This window comes from Hippoglossus stenolepis, chromosome 5, assembly GCF_022539355.2.
Source record: "Hippoglossus stenolepis isolate QCI-W04-F060 chromosome 5, HSTE1.2, whole genome shotgun sequence".
Lineage (NCBI taxonomy): Eukaryota > Metazoa > Chordata > Actinopteri > Pleuronectiformes > Pleuronectidae > Hippoglossus > Hippoglossus stenolepis.
In genome coordinates this window covers 21848898-21865148 of record NC_061487.1, presented here as the reverse complement: position 1 = coordinate 21865148, position 16251 = coordinate 21848898, and the positions used below count along the sequence as shown (strand labels likewise).

Here is a 16251-nt window from a genome sequence, read left to right as displayed (position 1 = left end):
TCCAATTAACAGGGGAAACAAACATAGAAACCTCAGAGAGCCACATGTGAGGGATCCCTCTCCCAGGACGGAGAGAAGTGCAATAGATGCCGTGAGTATCAGAGCACATCAATAGAATAACAATATTTACAACATTGATGAGAAAATAAGTGTTTTAAGTATTTGTAGAACAGAAATTGTTCGACAGTGATGAAGGGAGCAATCTAGTTAGAAGTACGGTGGAGTTCGTTAGGCTCTAATAAAGTGCTATTTTACCTCATCTGCACACATGCATACAGTTTGCAGCACTAACGATGAAAATCATCATCATCACATAAATCATCCCTAATGATGTGACCCAGATATTTTACTTTGTTCTCTACATTTAGGACCTGGTCCAACTTAAAAATGAGAGAAAATGTGGCTTTTGATCCTCCCTGGTTTTAACAATCATGACAAAGCTGTTTTAGTGATCAGATTTAGATCTGGTGCTGCATAGACCTTTTTCACCGCAGATGTTTTCTTGTTATAGCAGGAAAAGCGCAGCGTATTTAAAAGCCTATGACAGTTCATAGTCCATTAATACATAATGGGACAATCAATTACACTGTAGCTTTTTTGCTATGACATATAACAATCTCTGCGATGAACAGGGTATATTATGCAGTCACGTGTTTTGTCTGTGTGTTCCGTCTGTTGGCTCTTTGAGGCCCCCCAATGCAGTGAGTGGATAAGAAGAGGCACAAGTGCTAAAAACAGTCTGTCAGTGAGTGAAAACAGACAGGGGGGGTCGACCATTGCCCCTTGTGATAAGGAAAATGAAATTCCTCCCCAGTTTTATCTTGTTGGAAAATAGCACTAATGAAGGTATGTAGACAACATGGGCAAATCACACCTCTGGCTGGCATGGATGACCTGTGACTTCCCACAGTTCAGGAGCAAAACTGAACTAAAACTTCAGTTTGAACTTGGATTTGGAGGATTAGAGTGTTTATGGCACTGAGGTATCGACGCCACAATGACCCCACATGTCCAAGCAATTCAAAAAGACATGTACAATGTGGCACTGACAAAACACAGACCTAGAGAGCCGCACTCCCTTGATCACACTTCAATAGGCCTCTCGTAGTTTTTGCCCTGTGACTTAATTTCCCTTCCCTGCAGAAACATTTCAACAATAATGCAATGATTCACTACAACCTAAGTGGGAGTAAAACCTACACGCTCCTTCTTTTTTCTTGCTGTGAACATTGACAAATTCCTGACATTATCCCTCTGTGGGGGCCCACTTGTCTGGCCCGGTGGCACAGATCCAGGACAGCATCCGGCCGATTAAAACAGAATGTAAATGACCTTTGCTGCTCTTTTATCACAGAGCACTTCTCGAGCTTATCCCTGGCACCCTGCTCCTCCCTGTCTCTCTCTCGCTCCACCACCTCTGTCATCTTGGAGAAGAAGAAGGGTGGGTGGGGGGGGGAGTCATTAGGCACAAATGGGGAGGAGAGCGCAGCCAGTGGTTGCTATCGCCATGAAAGTCAGGGCAAAGCTCAGAGCCACGAGGAGATAGCAAGAGGAGTGCGCTGGGGAATAACTGTCCAGGGGATACAATAGGTTTTCAGCCCATTAAGTTGCATAAACAAATGGCTTTCTGTTGGAGATGCTGAGAGTCGTGGAAATCAGCAGGACAACACTGGAAAGTAAGTGTTTTTTTCAAACTTATAATGATCACCTACATGCTCATGTTATCTGTTTTCTTTTTGATGACTAATGATGATATTGTCTTAAATTGCTCACCGTTGTGGCTTTTATCACATGAAAGATTGCAATTCTGCATCATAATCATGTAATTGCTGCTGCATACAGCTACATTTTCACAAAGATGTATAAAATTGTTATTAACTTTGGTTTTTCATGTTTTCAAGATCAATAACTCCAGAGTGGAGGAGCATTATTTGGATGCCATGAAATTCTCTAAAAGATGCCAACAGCCTGCGTAAGTGCAACCCTTGCCTGGCACTATTGTGGTGTGAAGGACCAGGGGTGTGTCAGAGACCATTTAGGAAGATGGGTAATGTCATGCGAGGTGTCATCGCCTTGATTCCGTCAGAGCGCTGTCAACGCTTCTTAGTGGGGGACCTGAAAGAGATGCCTCTCGATCGGACCCTGGACCTGAGCAGCCGGCAGCTGCGTCGGCTGCCTCTTGCTGTGTGTGTCTTTGATGAGCTGGTGAAGCTCTACCTGAGTGACAACAACCTCAGCACTTTACCTGCTGATCTGCAGGGGCTGAGGAAGCTGCAGCTGCTGGCCCTCGACTTTAACTGCTTCGAAGAGCTGCCAGCAGCTGTCTGCAAACTGCCTCAGCTCAGCATCCTTTACCTAGGTAACAACAGGCTTTACTACCTCCCCAGTGAACTGAGAGTGCTCAAGGAACTCAATACTCTGTGGCTGGAGACTAACTGTTTCACTGTTTTTCCTGAGGTGGTTTGTGAGCTTTCCAATCTCAAGACCCTGCACCTCGGGTATAACCAGATAAAGAGTTTACCACAAGAACTTGGACAGCTGGAAGAGCTAAGAAGCATCTGGCTTGCTGGAAACCAGCTGACAGAGTTCCCGTCAGTGTTGCTGGAAATGCACTTTCTAGCTGTCATTGATGTGGATCGGAACAAAATACGTCGCTTCCCAGCCCTGTCTCACATGCAGGGGTTGAAACTTGTCATTTACGACCACAACCCCTGTTGTAATGCCCCAGTGGTTGGCGAGGAAGTGAGGAGGGTGGGGCGCTGGGCGGATTGTGCAAATGAAGAGCAGGACGAAGAAGGGCCAAAAGCAGCCAGTGAGACCACAGCCGAGGTTGTGGAGCTACAACCGGAAGAGGAGCACAACATTTAGGGTCAAGGAACAAAATGACCTTCAGCCTTGGTGGCGGCTGCCAGCACAGGATGAGATTCAAGTGGAGCACTTAGAGCAGAGAGGTGTGTTGTTCATCAGGCTGATGGTCTTTGGTCCATATACGGCAAAGTCAGGCATATGTGTTTTAATGTGAGACACTGATTGATAAGTTGTCTAAAAAACGTGGCCTGTGTGAACAGCGACACTTGAACCTTGAAATAAAAACATATCAATATGTTTGCTTACTGATATATATGAAATGTCTCTTATTGGAATTTATACATCTGTAAATACCTTCAAATGATTGGTGTAAACAGCAGTGAAATTGTAATTTGAAAGCAGGCTAGATCATCTAGATCCATGAATTGTTTCCTGGGAAAACTGTGTCTATCGTGCATTGTTAAAAAAATTCCTGGATCCGCCCTCAGTGCTAAATCTGCACCAAAACCTAATGAGCTCTTCTGTGACCTACTTCATCCGTCCACCAAGTTTCATGGAAATCCATCCAGTTGGTTTTGCATAAACTTGCTTACAAGCAAACATATAAACTAACCAACAAACAAAAAACATACAGGGATGAAAGCGTAAAATCCTTGGTGGGAGAAACAACATTAGATTGTTTTGTTTGTCACAAAGGTTCTTACCATTTTATCTTATGGTACAAAACACCTAAACTTGGCAATTTAAATATAGTAAAGAGTGTCTTTGTGGGACTGTAATTCCGGCATTCATAGTTTTCCATTAATTTGAATACGCAGTTACTTGTTGCTGAGGCTGCAGATCATCTATGGGTTGCTTAGTTTCAGATATCCCTGATGCATGTACACAATTTAATCTTTAAATCAACAACAGTGAGATTGCACCAAACTCAATGTCTATTTGTAAGTTCGTACTTTATACTGTAGAGACGGAGAAAAAGCTTTTCTTGTTCCAGAGGAGTCTGAGATAATATCTGTACCTGCTGAGGCTTAATGTGAGGTTTTTAATACACGTGATTGATGGTTTGAGTCAATTAGAGCACTTCTTATCCAGACCAATGCATAATTCATCTGACAGATTGGGGCTGTGGCTTTGAATAAAGGCTGCTCCTGGGCCCTAATATCATTGCCATACGGTTCTGGTTAGAGACAGATCATAAAGGCAGCTTTCTAATGCCGCAATGTACCAGGAAAATGTTCCGTAAACAAGATTAAATGTCAATGCACAATTTATCATTTGGAATCCTTTTCAACAAAACGGGGGAAAAAGATGGAATTAAATTGGCTGCATACCAACTAATTTACTGGAAATGTGATTATTTCAAATTGGTTGCACAAACTGAACTATTGTATTCTCAGCTAACACTTAGGCTCATACACGCTTAAGGACAATTTCACTGTTTGTTGGAGTTATTTCACAGGTTCAGTGTATAAAGACGTATTCCTGTTACATTCTCTATGTCAAAGATAAACTCCTTGATGTTGTTATAGCACCTCACTTTAGATATTGAAATATCGGTGTAAAAACCAAGTTGAAGGAGCTGGTGCAGATCTCAGAGACAGTGGCCTCTGTCATTCTTAAATGGAAATAGTGTGGAATATAAAGATATATTTTCATTTATATACAGTACACGTATCGTATATTATCACCTAGCTTCATTTAACAACCTCCACCCCCTTTATCCCATTCATACACACATGTAACATGGGTGAACGACAGGTCATGGAGTGACAGCAACCACAGGAGCTCCATGAGGACGCCAGGATGCACACAGGGACTGGGTAGGACAAGGGCTGCCAGCTATCCAAGGTGTTCTGACCAAAGGATGCCTTGGTGGAGGTCTCACCTCCAGTCCCTACACATGAAGCAGCTCCAGCGAAACAAGCTGTGGTACCACTGGTCTTACAGATACTGTCAAGCTACAACTGATCTGTGACCAGAAATAGCAGCAACCTGAGGGAGTGACTGATAATCAAGCGATGAAGACGAGTGGGTTTGTGGTAGCAGAGAGTGGATGTGGATGCAGAGTGTTTTTTAAGAAGATAGAATCAGGTGCACTGAGTGTGGCATGCTGACTGATCATATATAATATTGTTATAATAAAGAAATTAACAGATTTGACACAAATTGCACTTTCCTGTAAACATCACTTAAGAGTTATGTCCCAGAAGCAAATCGTAAAAAAAAGACAAGACAGAAAAAGATGTGCAGCGCTGCATGTTTATTTGTTTAATTTAGTATCAGTGCATAAATAACATAGACTCATGTAACATCAGAGGCATTGAGCAGAATATTCTGAAGAACAGAAAACCAAGATGAACAAGTGATAAGTGGTTCCTATTAATATCTTTGCTACTAACTCCTTAATCGACACAACTTCGAACAACAGTCGCTTCACTTATCTTTCTCACACTGTATGTTCATCAATGATCAATCAACAGACCCATTAACAAACTTCTCTTTCTTAGAAGACCCATTTAAAATTGTTGGTTCTTTGACATAATGAAAACACAATAAATACCATGTTCTTACAACATATAACTGCAGAGTACAGACTCCACTGTAACAGTGTAGCACTGTGTAACCCTGACCCCAGCAGAACACATCAGATCAGATGGAATGAAAAGCAACTCTGTAAAAGCGTTTAAGCGTTAACTTCATCTGTCACGGCAGAGAAAACGGAGACAGAACATCTCTATTAGTATGATTAAAAATATGAACACATACAAACACATTCCTTGTATCCGTCAGGCGGGAACATTTGCACATGTTCCTAGAAGGTTTTTTCTAAAACAAAGGAACTTTTTTGGGGCAAATTTTCCAAATCGAATTGGTCTGAAAGAGTCTCTGAGAAAGAAAACATCACGAGGCATGTTTATGGGTTTCCTCTAAAAGGGTGTGAAGTTCTGGATGGTCAAATTTCGAGTAAAAAATGTAGCTGCAAGTACACAGCGGCGACATGGAATCAGTAACTGAGAGAGAAACTTTCCAACGTCTTCATGGGAGGATTGTCAGAATCTGTACGTCACATATTTTTGGCTAAGCAAAAAAAAAAAAACATAAGCAGGTTCAACAGACTTACAATGAACCAAAGAATTCCTGCTGACAACACTGTTGGACAAGACTGAGTTGGTATGTAGCACCTCATGCTACAGACACACCCAAAACACAAACATACGACTGTTGTATAATGCTGTCTAGGACAGTCTGTCCACTCAGAAGACAATAAGCAGAAATACATTAGCAGAGGTCTAAGTTACAATGAGGTAAACTTTTTTTGAAGACAAGGCAATAAACTGTAGTTTGTTAGCTTAAATGACACAGGTAATATATTCTCATGCATCTGTACTTGTGCCAACTGTACCAGGAGGTCTATGAGTAGCATCTGCCAAATAACTTCCCATCTTCTGAAGAGTGATGGGACATTATTTGGCATAAGAACATACTATAGGTACTGTCGCTTTGTGCAATGCATGATTCACAGGCTCATCCAGGGTCCAGGTCTCTGACGGAGTGTTGTCTCAATCTGTGGCTCAGGCAGCGGGCATCCACCCGGCGCGTCCGAGTCTTCTTTCTCATCGGGCCCCTCAGAGTCATGAGACCCTTCTTCCTTGGTATCAGGCGCATCAGCCTCACAGGCATCTGGGATAGCTGAGGTCTTCTTTGACGGTTCCTTCGCCGCTGTGTCAGTTCCCTGGAAATCAGACGGGTCAGTCACAGAACCGATCACTTTAGGAACATCAAGTTCCTTATTCGAGTTTTCTCGATCCATGCGCTTTCGGGCCTCCTCTCTCCTCTGCTGGATGCGGGTGTTGTCTCCAATCATCACCCGGACCCTGACTTGGTCTGGAGGCCAGAGCCCCCCCCATATGAACTGCAAATAGCTGAAGAGCACGATGACACTGAGGAAGGCAAAGTTGGAGGCCACGCCGACGACTGCGGATGTCAGGGGGAAGTTGTAGAGAAGGTAACGTATGCCAGTGAAGTAGGCATGGATCCGGAGCTGAGAGGAGTAGATCTGCACTTGTTTGGAGTGGACCTCGAGGACGGCACCCACAGTGGGTTGATTGGCATTGGTTATGTAGTCAGAGTAGAGCTCCACTTCTATGAGCTGCTTCTGTTCAGCCATCCCGGTCAGGAGTATGGGCGAGAAGAGGAGGGTGCTCAGGGTCTGCAGCAGGCTGGAGCGGTAATGCAGCATCGTAGATCTCCCCACCGAAGAGACCGTCTTCCCACTCTTGGCATAGGCAGACATCCGGACCATGAACATCCCCAGATGCTCATTCACTGGAGACTCGGGCATCTCCAGCTCCAAAGACACCCTGTAAGGCTGGCCGAACGCCATCACCTGGTCCCTGTTGTTCTTCATGAAGGAGATGTTGGCCATGGGGAACGAGCAGAGCCCTGGCCCCGAGGGGTCACAATCCGAGGAGTAGCTGAAGTGCACCGGGGTGGAGAAGCTCACGGTGGGCATGTAGGAGTAGTAGAAGCTCCCGTAGAGGAAGATGGACACCCAGAGCAGCAGACCCAGGACGCAGAACAGGATGGCCGCCTGAAACAGAGTCCTCCGGGCCTTGAGGAGAGTCACTACCCCGACATCGTGCAGCCAGTGCAGCGCGGGTCCCATCGCCGCCCCCATCGAGTCTGATATGGAAGACACAGGCCTGCTTCTGTTCCCGGTCTGTCCGCTTGTTCCTCCGCCGACTCCCGCTGACTGCTGCCTCTGAGGTGGGTCTTTATGTTCAGACATCAGTGGGTTGTCCCAGTGAGCGTGTGGCGAATTGCTTCTGCTCACTCCTCCATGTCATGTTCGTTCAGCTGCACACTAACAGTGTTAGCTTTCACCCACAAGCTCGCTAAACATTAAAAACACAATCTTCCCCGGGTTGTTGGAGGTTTAGTGTCAGCTCCTCTTGTGCGGACGGAGGGTTTCTAAGCTCGTTAACAACTTAACGCTGTTGTCACCATTGAGCCGCTGAAACACAAACAAAACATCGTGTTCTTCCTCCTCCAGCTTCTTCTTCTTCCTCCCCGGTAAACACCGTGACCCGGAAGTCGATGCCTTCTTCTTTTTTTGTGGCAGCTGCGAAAAACCACCGCTACTCCGACGCCAGCGAAGCGCAGGGTGCAGGCCTTCATGCCAGGGATGGGTAAGAAAACTCGCCTCACGGGTGGAACAGTCGGTCGGAGAACGATCCTTCAGCTTTCACCCCCCGGGCTACGCAGTGGGAATGTCGGGGAGAGGGAGGAAGCAGCCTCGGGATCTGATGGTAAAACATCTCGGAGCTTTGTTAGCTTCAGGATAGCTAGCGGCTAAATGCTATAGGTTTTATGGACGATTAATGCTAGCTGTCGGGTTAGTTAATATATTTGATATATATAATATACATATATTTATAACTAAAATGTGTATTAGCGCATTAAACCAAGTAAGAACCGCGTTATTTCTGTTCCATTCAGTGGTAGCAGCTAACAGCTAGTTGGCTAAGCTAGCGGGTAGCAAGCTAGCAGGTTTTGACGGCTTGCCAAAAACAAGCTTATGACAAACGAGTGGGTGAGTTAACTCAAACCTAATCAAACTACGTGACGATTAAACACCGAAGAGTTGTATTGTCTTCATGAAGGAGTGTGAGGACCGTGCGGGCGGTTAACTGCAGCTGTTAGCAGTTAGCCAGGATGTGGGTGCGTGTAGCGGAGCGACCAGTCAGCTCCGTGCAGTTTTAATGTGGAAGATCCGCGTGAACTTCGTGGCTCTTGTGCTTTGCAGATGAGCAGGAGGGCGACGGACACAGATTCACGAGAGAGAACCGCACAATCATGAAGCTGCCCGCAGCGAAGGCCACAGGTAAACTGTGTGTGTGTGTGTTCACTTTATTGTGTGTATTTGCATGTTTTCCAGTATAAACACTGACATTGTCTCACGGGGTCCAAATTTGGAAAACTTAATCTCTGGGGTCCTTGTTAAGGTTTTGGGGTAAAATGTGAATTGTCGTTAAAGGGATAGTTCACCCAAAAATGAAGTCACTTATTATCTTCTCACCACTGTGCCAATGGAGGTGGTGGGTGAAGTGTTTGAGTCCACAAAACACTTTTGGAGTTTCAGGGGTAAACAGTGTTGCAGCCAAATCCTCAATGTGGTGTCCTCCAAGTGTACGTAAACCCCGACAGGATCAATTTGACTTAAACGTTGTCATTTACACCATGTTTTTTGCCTAAATGGCCGCTGTTATCCTCCTCCTAACATAACAGCAGACATTTGGGCTGAAAACATGGTGTAAATGATGCCGTTTTGAGTCAAATTTGAACTATCCCTTTAAGCTTGGATAGGTTCGGGTTAAGGTTTGGGATACGGATTTAATAAGGCTGTAAAGTTAGGATAGCTGGGCAATCCTCTATGTTTGTGGACTCGTTTTTCTTACCTTAGCATAAACACTGACCTTGGAATGACCAAAGCCCAGTTCTAATGATGCAAAATTATTATTGGGCTAAGTCTAGGTTTAGGCATTTATTGATTATGGATAAGGTTTTGGTCAGACTGTTGGACCACAAAGAGTGGATGTCAATGCTTAGTCCTAATAGGGATAGTTGCACAAACCTGTGTGTGTGTGTGTGTGTCAGGCAGTGGCAACAAGAAAAAGACATGCTGTTTGATTGAGCAGAGTTGTTTTGTGTCCACCTGTAGAGGGCTTGTCCCTGCTCGGAACCTACGAGGACAGTGATGATGAGGACGATGCTGGAGACTCTCTACGCTCGAATGCAAATTCTCAACACAACCAGTCAGCTGACATCGACAGTACACTGGCCAATTTCATGGCTGTGAGTATATACTGTTATATATCTTATTCCCTTGGTTTGAAACAGTGTTTATGTTGATCTCATGTTATCGTTTATAAAAATACTCACATTATAGTTAGGGCAGTGTTCAAAACAATTATAGAATAGTTAATTGTATAGCTTAGGCTGTAAGCTACTACATTTGTTTGTATGGTTCACTGTAGGAACAAACATGGCTCTAACCCAGTTCTTATGTGCAGTTGAGGTTCATAATGAACCAACTAATATTTACCTTTATCTGGATTCAGTTTTACGTGATTGATATTAAATAATAGCAGTCAAAGTAGTTCAGTCTAAAAATCACTACGAAAAAAAAAGGAGAATTAATTGACTTTCTTTGTCCATCGAATCATCTGTTTGAGGGCAACATTTTATGCTAATAAGACTATTCTATAAAGTGTTGTGGAGATTTGAAGGATTCAAACTGGACAAAATGAGCTCAAACAGCAGCAGAGAGTGTCGTCATGATTTGAAGAAGTAGTTATTAGATCTGTGTTTTTTATTAATTTTGAATCATATGTGAGTAGCAGTTTTTAGTACAACGTAGATGCAGGCTTTGGCTTTTCTGACTTATAATTGATTTTCTCTTGGTATCTAACTCATGAATAAATCACAATATTTATGTAAAGACTAATGATTAGGAAAGTGTTTTTCATTCTTGGAACTCAAAACATTCCTTTTTGTGGGTTTTTTTTCACCACAGGAAATTGATGCAATCACCACTCAGCCAAGTTCAGAGGAGGCAGCATCTCATCCCTCAGTCCCGACTAACATCCCTCCCAAACCCGAGGCTGATACTCAGCAGCCCTCTGCCGGTGACGGACAGAATCAAAGCACAGCTTTTGAGTACAATACTCAGTATTCACTAGCTGGAGGTAAATGTCTCAGTTCGTTTTAAAATCAAATGTGCAAATGTGTGTTGTCAAGTGTCCTGTGTTAAAATACATAAACAAAGCAATTGTATAGTAATTACTGTTGTCTTCATAACACAAGGAAATACTTTTTTGCCAGCTTTTTAGTATATTGCAGAATTCTGATGACATTTTGGCTCCACTTTCCAAATTGTTCAGGGTATAGAGATATTGTGCAAAATATATATTTATCTCATTTATATTCTTTTTTGCAGTGGATGTGGAGATGGGAGACTGGCAGGAGGTGTGGGAGGAGAACCCTGGTTGCCATTACTACTGGAACACTGTGACCAACGAGGTGTCCTGGGAGCTACCACACTATCTCGCTGATCAGGTGCAAAGCCTGGGGCAGCATGCCAACAGGTAGGATTCACTAATGACTGATACCTACATTATCTGAAGCACAGTTTTATTTATTTTGTCCCCCGTACAGAAATTAAATTGTGTGTTATGTGTTTTGTATATTTCTTTGTAGCTCTAGTGTTAATGGCAACGGTCCAGCCCATGGAGCTTATTATACAGAGAAAGAGAAATCTGCATCTGCTGCAGTTCCGACAGCAGCGAAAGAGAACAAAGTGAAGGCAAGTTTCATTCATGTCAACACAAATATGAATCGCCTTGATTTTGTGGTGTTTTAGGGTTGTAATTTTGATTTTAATATTTCACTCGTGTTGTGTCAAAGGAGGTAATCGAGAGTGTTGTAGGACTCACAAGTGAAGAGGAGGAGCGTCATGGAGTAGCTGCGTCTCTGCTTGGTCCACTGATCCCCTCTGAAGTAAAAGAAGCAGAAGAGAAATGGAGAAAAAGACTGATTAAAGGTTTAGATGACACAGAGAACAGTGTGGATTCTGATGGCGAGGGTGTACGTCCAGCAGGATCCCCAGCTATCCCCCCGTGCGAATCAGACTCTGTTCCCACTCCCCATAAAGACACTTGTGCCAAGAAGCAGTCGAGAGACAACTCTGATGCTGAGGAGGAGACAGAGGAAGACACAATGGATCTGGAACTGGCTCTGGAGAGGAAAAAGGTTGGGAATTAATGCTTTTTCAGTGAGAATCTTTGATAACTTGCTTGTAAGTCCTCTTTTAGTGCACAGCAGTGAGATTCCAACATTCGTGGCAAATGTTAACGTCAATATGGACTAGTTTTGAACTGACTTGAACCTCTGACTTCCAGGCTGAGCTGCGGGCACTGGAGGAGGGTGATGGGAGCACCGGGGCTTCCAGTCCCTGTTCTGAGACGAGCCAAGAAGCCTCTGGAACTCGTGGTATTCCACTGAAGAAAAACCGGTGGAAGACTGCCTTCCCCTCTGCTTCCAGCCCTGACTCTAACAGCAGAGGCTCAGACCAGCAGGACAACACAGAGACCAGTGAGTTCAAATATTTACACATGTGCTAGTAAAGGGTGCCATTCACGACAAGGGTGTGTAAACAACATAGGAAATCTTACCTGTTAATGTGCTCATCCCAAAATTCGTTCTGATTTGTTTTCCTCTGTTGTGACCTATAGCACTTCCTAAAGTCCTGGAGAATGTTGCAGAAGAAGAGGAAGAAGAAGAGGAGGAGGAAGAAGAAGAAGAGGGAGAAGAAGAAGAAGAAAAAAAGGAAACCGACGATTCTGAAGACAAAGCGGTTTCAAAACCTCTGGTAAAAGAAGAATCAGAAACCCCTGAGCTCAAAGTGGAAACGCCTGAGCTCAAGGTAACAACAATCTTGTTATTATCACTAAACATAAAAATTGTTACAATCTCTTTTAATACATTATTTTTATGCTGAAATATATAGTTTCAGATTGGAGAGCTGGCAAACACCTTAACCAGCAAGATGGAGTTCCTGGGGATAAACAAAAAAGCAATCTCTAACTTCCAGTTGCTTCTTCTACAAACAGAGGTGAGCGCACCGTTGATTTATCAAAGCAGTATTACCCTAGTTTTCAGTTTTAGCTGTACCAGTGCGACGTGTAAAATATTTATTGCATAATTCTATTTCATGTAATTTTTGCACAAAGCCACGTGGTGGCATTTAATATTTAATATTCCCATAATAATCCATCACAATCTGTCATTCTGGAAACTTACTGTAATTACTTTTCTGTGTTTCTCATCTATCTTCTTGCTCCTCTGTCTCTTTCTATCTCTTTATCCCTTTACCTCTGCTCTCTTGATTTTTATCTCACTTTTTATCTCACTCCTGTCTCTTTGCTTTGTCCTTTTTCTTCCAGACACGAATTGCTGACTGGAGGGAGGGCGCTCTGAATGGTGTCTATCTTCGCCGCAGGCTGCAGGAAGCTGCTGAACACATAAAATTTTACGAACTTAACGCCGCCCCTAAAGGCTGGTCCTGCCACTGGGACAGGTACGCGCTCCTTACCTTTCACATCTCTAAACTCCTTCGTCTCCCAAAAATCTTACCGTGTGACTACACCTCCTTCACTGCTGAGGTTACAGACTTTGTAACATGACTTGGGGAGAAGCTTAACCAGTTCGAGTGGATTAAGATACTTACCAGAAACAGACTCTTCAGGTTTCTGTGATGCAGTCCTGGCACTCTGCCTTGCACGCACTGATAAGGGAGCATCCACTCTGGGCCAGCCTGCTTCCTGTAAAATATACCAACCACAGACAGGACTCCCCGTCCCATAACAGACTGATAAGCCCTGTGTTGTCAGGGCAGATGTAGACTGATTATCGGACGAGTCAGTGGAAAATTTAGGGGTGGGATGGCGGGTACGGTAGGAAGGTTGGTTTGCGTGGGAGAGCTTTGAACTTTACAGGACTACAACACCCAGAATGCAATGCAGACAGAGTGACGCCCAGGAAGCGCCGAGTGTCACGCATCAATTAAAAGGTGAAGATGGAGCAATGACGGGAATCCAGCAGGTCAGACCAACTCTATTTCATATGTCTTACTGTTTTTTAATTTTCTGCTTTCTGATGTGAAATGCATTGATTGTGTGCTTGTTATTTTCTGAAATATGGTGGTTGATGACGATGTTGATGTTGATGTTGATGATGATGATGTTGATGATGAAGTTGATGATGAAGTTGATGATGATTATGATGATAAGGATGATGCTTTCTCCCTGGCGTCTACCTGTGTCTGGGTGGGAATGGTTGTCAAAAAAAAAAAGAAACTGTTGTGACAACCATGGTGTAAGCTGCTGAATGCTACTTTCGGGACCCTAGAGATGATTTGTTTTGCTTTATTTATCTTTGAGAGCAAGGTGGGTTCCCTGTCCACATCCATAACCACACTCTAATTGGGCCCCTTCCTCTGGACAGCTTAAAGATGCTGTTCTTGCCAACACCCCTGCCCGTCACTGTGGCAATAATGTCCATTCCCTTGCCCCACTCTGCCAGGGTATCATGCCAATCAAGCCAGTTGCTAGACCAGTTGTTGAGACTATTGCCTTCTATCTCTGTTGTCCCACTCTTTAGAGAACACAGGCGGTATTTCTATGTGAAGGACCGGACCGGTGCCTCCCAGTGGGATTTCCCTTCAGAGGAGGACAAGGAAGAGGACCTGAAAGGCAGCGAAGGAGCGGAGACACAGACTTCCAGCCAAGGAGATACAAAAACAGTGTCTGCACCTACTGGTGGGATCACAGGTCAGTCTCCTACTACTTTTGTTTCTGTCTTTAGTGACTTTTGAAATAAAAATGTAATTAATATTCATGTTTCTCCTATTAATCCTGTTCATAGATAATATTCATTAATTTGATTTACTAAAGGAAAACTAATTCAACAATTTACTGTCCCTCACTAACACCCCATGCTTTGTTTTTTTGTTTTTACAGGATCTACTTTTGCTGTTGCCCCACCAGCCCCCCCTCAGCCCAGTGCATTCTGGTCCCCATCCCAACCTCCTCCTCCCGACAGCCCCCCGCCTCCACCTTCCAACTACCCCCCACCTCCGCCTCTCCCCCCAGGCTCGCCTCCTCCACCGCCTCCTCCTCCTGACAGTGATGGGGAGATCATGGAGGTGGAGATGGAGATGGATGATGACAATGACGGGGAGCCTCCAGCCCCTGGAACTGAGGAGGACGGCAGTGGGAGGCCTCCTTTACCTCCAGGCGCTTCTAGCATGAAGGTGTATATAATATAGTTTACTGTACATGACAATTTTAAATGTGTTAATTCAGAGAGGGCAGCAGTGTTAAACCTTTATTGCATTTTACAGATCGTGGAGTCACCGGGCCCCTTGGTGAAGGGTCAGAAACGTAAGGCTGGTCAGCTGAATAAAGCCATTATAGGCAGCAGTCCCATTCTCTACACTCAGCCTGCTGCCACTGCAGGTAAACACACATCACTACATATCTGCAGTTTGTTACGACCTTTGTTCCTAATTTGATTGTCTGCTGAACCTTCCACTGTTAAATAAGGAACAGATGTGTATACTGGGTAAATGACAGCAGTGTACCAGCTCACTAAGGCAGTGCTTAACGAAGGAGTGCAAATTCAAACAAGCAATAAATCAAATGAAATAAAACCGTAGCTTTACTTTTGTCTGCAGCTCCTCTTATCTCAGCAACGGCCTACTGGGGCATGTCGGCTGTCGCAGTCGCTGCCCCCTTGGCGCCTTGTGAACCTCCGCTCCCACCAGTCCCAGCCTTACCTCCTCTACCGCCTCTGCCACCATCGCAGCCACCTTTGGAGCCTCCTGCGGCCAAAGATCTGCCCTCAGACAAGAGCAAGAAAGTCAAAAAGGATAAGGTTCGTACTGGAGTTAGTATTTTACACAAGATGTTTAAAAGTGGGTGAAATCAAGGCATCCATGTAATCCTTTTTTTTCTTTCCTTTTAATACACTCGCTCTATAGTCGAAGAAGAGTAAGACCAAAATGCCTTCTCTGGTGAAGAAATGGCAGAGCATCCAAAAAGAGTTGGACGAGGAAGAGAAAAGCAGCTCCAGTGACGAGGATAGAGACCAGATGAACAAAAAGAACATAGAGGACTGGAGGCAGGCGCAGCTCCAGACGTATGCTACCATTTGATATCCAATCACCTCCTTTGAATGGTTCAGAAGAACTGTTTAACCTCTAGTGTCTTCTGCCTTTCTCTGTCTTACACTAACTGTTGTGTTGTTTTCATCTCTTCAGAGGAAAAGCGTCAAAGAACGCCAACTTCGAGGCCCTTCCTGACGACTGGCGGCAGCGACTGAAGAAACGGAAGTTGAATAGCACGTAACATCTGGCCTCGGTTATACACCACCCATCTAAAAATTTTATTTTCCAAATCCACTCCTACTGGCCCCACAAGGTCGTCCTCCCCTGGTTAACGTTTTGCTCAGTGGTCTGTGGACTTTTTTTCTACCACTGTTCTTGTTCACATGGAGACTGTACATCTTTGTACATGGAGACATTTAAAGGCTCTAACACGGCCATGTTGTTTTTTGGTTGTTTTTGTAGCTACGTTTGTGCCAAATGTCTTGAGTTCATTACTTTATTGAAGACTTCAACAACTAGATGACCACCACAGTTTAAAATGGAGGGATTGTGTATTTTATTGAGCATTTTTACAACTGTGTACATAAGCTGTATTATGGGTCAAGCTGTGTTTTATTTTTATTTTTTTTGAAGAAAAGTGAATGTCACTGAACTTGTATATTTTGTAAAAAGTTATTAAACGTTTTTTTTCCAAAGTCTCGTCCTGATTTGTTTAC

The 16251-nt window shown here is 44.0% G+C and overlaps 3 protein-coding genes across 5 annotated transcripts; 2 read left to right on the top strand and 1 right to left on the bottom strand.

Annotated features, from left to right (window-relative positions):
• Positions 1–1470: 1470 nt before the first annotated feature.
• On the top strand, positions 1471–3121 carry lrrc10 (leucine rich repeat containing 10). Its single transcript, XM_035157226.2, has 2 exons — positions 1471–1676; positions 1902–3121. The coding sequence occupies exon 2, from the start codon at positions 2044–2046 to the stop codon at positions 2866–2868; it is 825 nt and encodes a 274-aa protein (XP_035013117.1). The 5' UTR covers positions 1471–1676; positions 1902–2043; the 3' UTR covers positions 2869–3121.
• Positions 3122–5048: 1927 nt separating this feature from the next.
• LOC118109147 (seipin) lies at positions 5049–7889 on the bottom strand. Its single transcript, XM_035156006.1, has one exon. It carries the CDS (start codon positions 7595–7597, stop codon positions 6326–6328), a length of 1272 nt encoding a protein of 423 aa, XP_035011897.1. The 5' UTR covers positions 7598–7889; the 3' UTR covers positions 5049–6325.
• On the top strand, positions 7871–16230 carry fnbp4 (formin binding protein 4). 3 transcript variants are annotated; one of them, XM_035156003.2, is made up of 17 exons: positions 7871–7997; positions 8615–8692; positions 9530–9663; positions 10385–10556; positions 10808–10955; positions 11068–11173; positions 11275–11619; positions 11769–11961; positions 12102–12292; positions 12377–12481; positions 12813–12946; positions 14029–14198; positions 14388–14680; positions 14771–14885; positions 15104–15303; positions 15410–15567; positions 15689–16230. In XM_035156003.2, the coding sequence occupies exons 1-17, from the start codon at positions 7985–7987 to the stop codon at positions 15774–15776; spliced, it is 2643 nt and encodes an 880-aa protein (XP_035011894.1). In that variant the 5' UTR covers positions 7871–7984; the 3' UTR covers positions 15777–16230. The 3 variants fall into 3 exon arrangements, with proteins under 3 accessions (XP_035011894.1, XP_035011893.1, XP_035011892.1); XM_035156002.2 differs by having other exon boundaries at positions 7909–8117; positions 12102–12238; XM_035156001.2 differs by having other exon boundaries at positions 7910–8117.
• Positions 16231–16251: the final 21 nt, after the last annotated feature.